The following is a 7,579-nucleotide window of genomic DNA, read 5'->3' as shown; positions in this document are numbered from 1 at the left end:
TCTTGTTTTCAACATGTTAATGCATTGCTGTCTCCATGGAGACCCAGTGTAATGCGCGTGGGTGGCCCCAACAATGTTGGAAGAGCTGCGCGAACGGAGCCAATATTGGTGCGCTACGCTTCGCAGATCACGGAACAAAAGAAATGTTGGGAGTTTTTGACCCAAAAATTTGACCAGTTTCAAACTTCATGCAACAAGGCGTGCAAACGGACGCAACATGCAACACCCAACAATGTTGGAACAACGTTTGCCAACAATGTTGCGTCCGTTGTTTACACGGGGCGCCATTTCCAAACAGTGAGTTCGAAAATCGTTGGTTCAGGCTTCGGCTTCAGGCGTTGTAACATTAGAAGACATTAAACAGCGTTATAGCTATTGTGTATAGTCACTGAAAAATTGATTTATGCATATTGTTTTGATATAAAATAATTATACCCACCGTATCTACTACATTATGTTATACCATGAATGTAAATTTTTACCCAGTTTGTTTTAGTGTACCATTCTAGCTTCAATCTCTCTTCTTAACACTTCCTTAATAAAATGGCCCAATCGACAAAAAAGCAAAAAAGCTGCCTGAGATGAAAAGGATTTCAAATTTGGGTAAACAGTTAATTTCACTCCGGAGTTTTTCGTTTTTCGTTTTTATTCAGAAAAAGTGGCGGTTAATCTCTCGATTGCTGGCCGATATTTATTGCCAGATAGTCAACATTATTGTAGAACGAAAAATGTTGATTCAGCGTCATCGAACTTGTGACATCTCGGCCAAAAAATGAAGGTCAATTTAGTGTAGGCCTCTTGGACATGAGACTAGCCGTGACTCGTACTTCGGTAACGTTTGGAGAGAGGCATTTGTTAAAATGAGTTCAAACTACTTGTAATGATGGCAATCTGGTGTAAGTTTCTTTTTGTGTAAAATTGCAAGACTTATGCTGATTGATGTCTTTCGCTGCTTAAAAACGATAAAATGATGATGAAATGTCGTACATTAGCAAAACAACACTATTCCTTTACCTCCTCTGTATATGTATATCTATATAATACAACTCCACCATTTCCCGTCATTCATTTCAGCAACAACTACTTCTTGAGATAATCTGGTTCCATTTTACCTTGCTGTACTTACCACCGTAACCGTAAACAGGAAAGAATAGTAACCGGAATCCTCTTCTCTGGACGCAGCAGTTTGAACGAAAAGTGAGAGTGACATAGCGACCAGTGACAATGACACTTTGTCCAGTACGATAGCCGCACAATCTGCGATAGAAGCCACCATTGTTGTTCCTTATCCTCAGATAATCATAACTGAAACAAGAAACCTTTTATTTTCAGTTTTGTGGCTTTAATAGATTCGACTGACAAGATTACATGAGATAAGGTGGAAAATGCCGTGAGAAATAAGTATATAATTGCATGAACCCTTTTGCACAAAGTATTACTTCCTCGTGTACATTGAGAGAGAATGAACGAGAATGTTTTCGAAAAAAAGAAGTAAAATGACTAGTGTGTTTTCGTTCATGTAACCAGCAGCTATACTGTATGTGCATATTAAAACAAAAGGAAGAATTTTCAGAAAACTAGAGTTCAATTCCCAAAAGAGTATTTCACTCCTTGAACATGGCCGCTGCTTCCTTGTTCACTCCTCCAACATAACCTCCGTGACGTCATTAAACACTCTGTTCTCAGTTGCCCTCCATGGAACATGCAATTCCTTGTTTATCACAATCATAAAATCGGTTCCTAAGCAACTTTTAACCAATTAGGATCAAGTAGTCATATAAAATTGATCACTAAAGGTGCCGAAATATGGGAAAAATGCCGCTGTCTCAGCCAATCAGCATGACTAGTTTTGCCTCGGATATGTGATAATCGCAGGAAGCATTTTATGATGGATGAAATCCCTGAGGGGTATACAGATGGTATATGGATAGATAGAGAGATACTTCATAGAGAAATTGGTGGATAGAAGACTGGATGAGTGGGTCTGTGGATGGATGGATGGGTGGTTAGCTTCAATATTCAAATGAATTTATCGGAAAATTCTGGTTCAGCTAAGAGCCAACTGGCAGCCAGATAGAAGCTGGAACAAAGTATGTTAGTTAAGAAGATTCCAAGTTAAAAGTGTACTCTAATACATATAAATTTCCTGAAACAGGTGTACTCGATGCCAACCAAAAAATTGTGACTTTCTTCCGGGAATGATTTCCCCACGGCAGCTTTTCCAGGTTATCCGGCTTTCGGAACTTGCAAGCAATAAATGCCCCTAGCTATGTAGCTTAAAGAAACGTTTTTAGACTACGCTTAATGCTCTTTAAGTGTCTATTATATACTCATATTCTGTCCGAAAAAGGACGGAAAATTACCTTATTTTTCTTAAATCCAAAGAAAAATGTGCCAAGGAATAGGAATATCTCTTGATTTATTAAAACTTCTCCGATTATTTTAAATTCGTACAAATCTGAACTGGGAATCAACAATACTTCGTTTGCAGTTTTTCATTTATTTGTGTATTTTTTTTAGCCTTTGACCGATCGATTGGTTGAGAAAACAAGCATACGCAGCGCGAGATCTAAGTGATTACCTGCAGTAGTAGCGACTCTCCAGGTCGAAGTGCTCAAATGTAATGTTCACAGCCGCACCAAAAGGAATATAATAGGTAGCCACACAGTACTTGTAACTTGGGTAGTTGTTGGGATATCCAGGACTTTCTAGCGTATTGTTGTTGATAATTCGTCTACAAGCTTAATAGAAAGAGTAAATATAAGACAGAAGTCGTGGTAATATACATGATTAAATTAAGCAAGATAACACGTAAACAGCCATCACATTTTGACCCTCGGAGAGACAGGCTTCTTCTGTGCGTAACGACCTTCTTATTACAGGTTTCGAGAACTCTCTATCGTTGACAAATTAACTATGATACCATACGCCATAGACTGTAGTTCAATGCAAGCAAAAGAAGGCTGATTGCTCACACCCATGGCATTGTTGAGTAGGTTCTAAGTTAAAGGCCCACCTTCAACCGACTGACTTTTTGTTTTTTTTCTGGAAATACGCGTTGCATATCGTAGCGATCTGATTGGATGAATTTCAGCTTTGGAGGGTTTTTCACATATGAAAATTGTTCCACGGCACGCAATCCTATCATTTTAAAGACAGTTTGAAGTAATGACACTAAATGACTTTAAAATGTCGGTCATCATTTTTGGCATCATCATGGTCGTTATCATCACCATGATATCATCCTCGTCATAATCGTCAACGTCATCATCATAATCGTCATCATCATCATGATCATCATCATGATCATCATCATCATCATCATCGCCGTCGATATCATTATCGTCGTTATCATCATTGTCATCATCATTATCAGAGACAAGTCTAGCTACAGGGGAATCTTTGTTTACATTTTCTGCTTCATTAGCACCAGGCTATCGTTTTCTAATCAGTCAGCCAAGAATAAAGTACTGAATACAGAAAGTGCACGGCTGCTCGCTTGAAAACTCTTGAGTGTATTGGCAGTTTGCTTTGTTCGTGGTATCCATGGTATCAGGATATTATGAGGTAGGAGAGCAAATCCTTGTGCCCGCTGATAATTATTTAAAATCATTTCTAAGATGAGCGCCTGCGCTGTGACCGTTATTTTTATAAGTTGTTACCATGACTGCTCGGTCAAATTTCACACCACGCAGTGTGACACAGAACTAATAATAGATTTTAAGTAATTTTCATCGGAATTGGGAAAAATATAAGTGATTTGGTCTGTTACTTAATTTTCTTTCTTTTCTGTAGAGGTCCAGAAAAGAAGGCCATCTTCCAATGCTGGCTATAGCACTGGAGCGAGCCATAAAATGCGACTGATAGCGGCCTCGCATCAGCTTATAATGAGTGCTAGTTTTAGATCAACTGCGAGAATCTAACAGCTTGGATTCACGAATAGCTGGACTCAATAGACCAAGTCGTTCAACTCAGTGTTGTGCCTAATTCAATTCGCTGTGTATTGTATTTGCATTATAATGTAGTATAAACATTTAAATAATATGGAAATACCTGGAACAAAACGTTTTATTTCCAAAAGGTTTGAATTAGTGTTGGAAAATAAACAAACAAACCGCCAAACAGTTTTCAAACATGGCTTTCATTTCAGTCTTTCAAATTCTGTCAGCAGTGAGTCAAATATCCTGCCAACGCAAACGTAATTCCGGTGGTCGTTTCTCTCCGAAAAAACCCGATGCTATCGCAGGCTATAAATTAAAATTTATCGATTGATATTATTAAAGGGAAGGTTCTATATTTAACAAATAAAGAAGCCTCGCCTGTTTTGTTCAGTTGTAAAGCACGCAGGAAACGGATAGAGCACGAAAGAAGTGTAGGGGAAACACGAGCCGATAGGCGAGTGTTTCTCCCTACTTCTTGAGTGCTCTAGCCGCTTCCTAAGTGCTTTACAACAGAACAGAGCACAGTCAAGGCTTCTTTATTTGTTTTATGATAAAAAAACAAGTAATTTTCTTCAAAAATTCTACTTTATTTTCAAAGCGCGCGCTGCTTGTGGCGAACTGAGATGTCGTCAGCACAGTGCTTTATACTCTGATAAAGCACGCTACTTTGGACCAATCAGCGCGCTTGTAAGAATGTTTAAGATTATTTGATTGGTTAATGAAACAAAGGCTTGTCAAAACATCAATCAACTGGAAAATCACACAAAATTAGAATTTATGGAAAAACAAGTGCCTCAATTTTCGGTTTCAGTCCGTAAAAAACAGCAAAAAAGAGGATCTAAATGATTAAGTTCAGTGAAAACCGGCCGAATTGTTGCCCATGAAAACCTGCACGTTTCCGACATGACAACTGGAAAACAAACTCTTCATTGCTTGCGGCTGGAATCTGAAAACCTGTTGGGAATTTTGTAAATGAAGAACTCCAGCGTGAGGACTTTCTGAGCTTGAAAGAACTGCTGGACCGGGCGACGGTTGAGGTCTTCCATCCAAAGCACTTGACAGAATATCTGAGCAAGCCTTTAACTGACAGCTTCAATAATACCCAAGGTAAAATTCGGAAATTCATCTGCCATTTCTGCGAATGATGGCGTGGGCTTTCGTTTGTTCCGTGCTTTGTACTCTCATAAAGCACGCTGTTTAAACCAATGAGAGCGCGCGTTATATAGAAACTTTATTATATAAAAAAGTATTACCTGTTGGACTCTGAGTGGTAGGCGTTGGCCGATATGTTGTCGACACTGTTTTGAAAAAAAGAACATTCAAGTCACTGAATAATAACTGGACTGTAAAGCCCTTTGCAAACAAACGCAAAAACTCCAGCATTGTTGAGAGTTGGTTCTTTACAGCTTATTTTAGTATTTATAAGCTCTAAGTATCTTTTCCCATGCAAAGTCTATAAATCGTATACCGAGCTTGCGCTGAATGTGCTGGACCCTAAAGTCCTGTGCAAACTGACGCAGCAACTTCACCATTGTTGAGAGTTGCGGGTTTTCCGGAAGTTGGATGATGTTAGCAGTGCTGTGCAAACGGACGCTACAACTGCTAATAATGTAAGGGCGTGAAATGTATTATGGGAAGGTTACGACCAATAAGACTTTGTAAAGTTAAAAATATCAACTGCCATCTTGTTTTTTAACATGTCAATGCGTTGCTATCTCCATGGAGACCCAATGTAATGCGCGTGGGTGGCCCCAACAATGTTGGAAGAGCTGTGCAAACAGAGCCAATATTGGTGGGCCACGCTTCGGAGATCACGGAACAAAAGGAATGTTGGGAGTTTTTGACCCACAAGTTTGATCAGTTTATAACTTTTTGCAACAACTCCTTGCCACACGCAACAACATGCAACAAGGCGTGCAAACGGACGCAACATGTAACATCCAACAATGTTGCGTCCGTTTTGACGGGCCTAAAATGCGCCATTTGTCAATTAAAAGGTGACTTGGAAGATCGTTGGTTCAGGCTTCGGTTTCATGGCGTTGTAACATTAGGAGACATTAAACAGCATAATAGTTATTGTGTAGAGACACTGAAAAATTGATCTATGCATATTATTTTGATATAAGATAATGAAATCCTTTGTATCTATAATGTTGTACAACGATTGCAAATTTTCAGCCAATTTAGCTTTATTGGTGCAATTCTAGCTTCCATCTCTCTTCTTAACACTTCCTTGATGGTAGGGCCCAATTGACAAGAAAGCAATATCCGGCTTCGATCAAAAGGATTTCAAGTTGGGCTAAACAGTTAAGTTCACTCCGGAGTTTTCCGTTTTTAGTTCGCAAAAGTGGGGCCAATCCCTCGATTGCTGGCCGATATTTATTGCGAGATAGTCAACATTATCGTGGAACGAAAAATGTTGATTCAGCGTCATCGAACTTGTGACATCTCGGCTAAAAATGGAAGGTCAATTTAATGTAGGCCCCTGACATGAGACTCGTACTTCGATAACGTTTGGAAACAGGCATCTGTTAAAATACGTGTTCAAGCTACTTCTAATGATCTGGTGTAAGTTTCTCTTTGTGTAAAATTGCAAGACATATGCTGATTGAGCTCTCTTGCTCCTTAAAAACGATAAAATGATGATGAACTGTCGTACATTAGCAAAACAACACTATTCCTTTACCTCCCGTTATTGAGATTGTACATGTATATCTATATAACACAACTCCACCATTTCCCTTCATTCATTTCAGCAACAACTAATTCATGAGATAATTTGGTTCCATTTTTCCTTGCTGTACTTACCACCGTAAACAGGAACGAATAGTAACCGGAATCCTCTTCTCTGGACGCAGCAGTTTGAACGAAAAGTGAGAGTGACATAGCGACCAGTGACAATGACACTTTGTCCAGTACGATAGCCGCAATATGTGCGATAGAAGCCACCATTGTTGTTCCTTATCCTCAGATAATCATTACTGAAACAAGAAACCTTTTATTTTCAGTTTTGTGGCTTTAATAGATTCGACTGACAAGATTACATGAGATAAGGTGGAAAATGCCGTGAGAATTAAGTATATAATCGCATGGATGAACCCTTTTGCACAAAGGATTAATTCCATGTGTAAATTGCTAGGGAAAGAACGAGGACGATTTCGGGAAAAAAAAAAAACAAAAACAAGTAAAATGAATTCTTTAAGTTGCCATCTAGGAGAGTATGCGATTTCTTGTTTATCACAATTATGAAATTGTTGCTTATCCTGTTTTTACGACACTTAGGTCTAAACAAGGAATTACTTTGGCATAGCGACCAGTGACAATGACCCTTTTTCCCGTGAGATCAATTCGTGTTTCTAATCTTCAGATATTCGTACCTGAAAACAGAGCCTGTTGTTACATAGGTAGACTTTCACTCAACGAAACAGTTACTGTGATTGGTTGATAAATCGTCACATGCCCCTGATCAAATTCAAGTGTAACCTGACTGGGATACAATAGACCTTTTTGCAGATACGGCTGCCATTTTAAGTTCAATTGTTTTGAAAGACATTATGGGATGCTCAGGGTGCAAAGTAATATGTATTTGCCCCCTGGGCATCCCATAATAGCTATTTAAAATAATGGGAATCAAAGTG

General features: G+C 38.9%; 1 protein-coding gene across 1 annotated transcript in view; it reads right to left on the bottom strand.

Moving 5' to 3' along the window:
• Positions 1-7,579, bottom strand: part of LOC138024203 (cubilin-like) — a 76,661-nt gene that overhangs the window by 10,380 nt on the left and 58,702 nt on the right. Inside the window, exons 39-42 of the mRNA XM_068871311.1 lie at positions 6,750-6,922; positions 5,195-5,239; positions 2,582-2,741; positions 1,127-1,305 (exon numbers count right to left, since the gene is read on the bottom strand). Of these exons, the coding sequence (XP_068727412.1) occupies positions 1,127-1,305; positions 2,582-2,741; positions 5,195-5,239; positions 6,750-6,922 (557 nt within the window). The remainder of the gene's footprint in view (positions 1-1,126; positions 1,306-2,581; positions 2,742-5,194; positions 5,240-6,749; positions 6,923-7,579) is intronic.

This window comes from Montipora capricornis, chromosome 11 (genome assembly GCF_036669925.1).
Source record: "Montipora capricornis isolate CH-2021 chromosome 11, ASM3666992v2, whole genome shotgun sequence".
NCBI classification, from domain to species: domain Eukaryota; kingdom Metazoa; phylum Cnidaria; class Anthozoa; order Scleractinia; family Acroporidae; genus Montipora; species Montipora capricornis.
The sequence above is the reverse complement of the archived record's forward strand: the minus strand, read 5'-3'. Positions and strand labels throughout refer to the sequence as shown.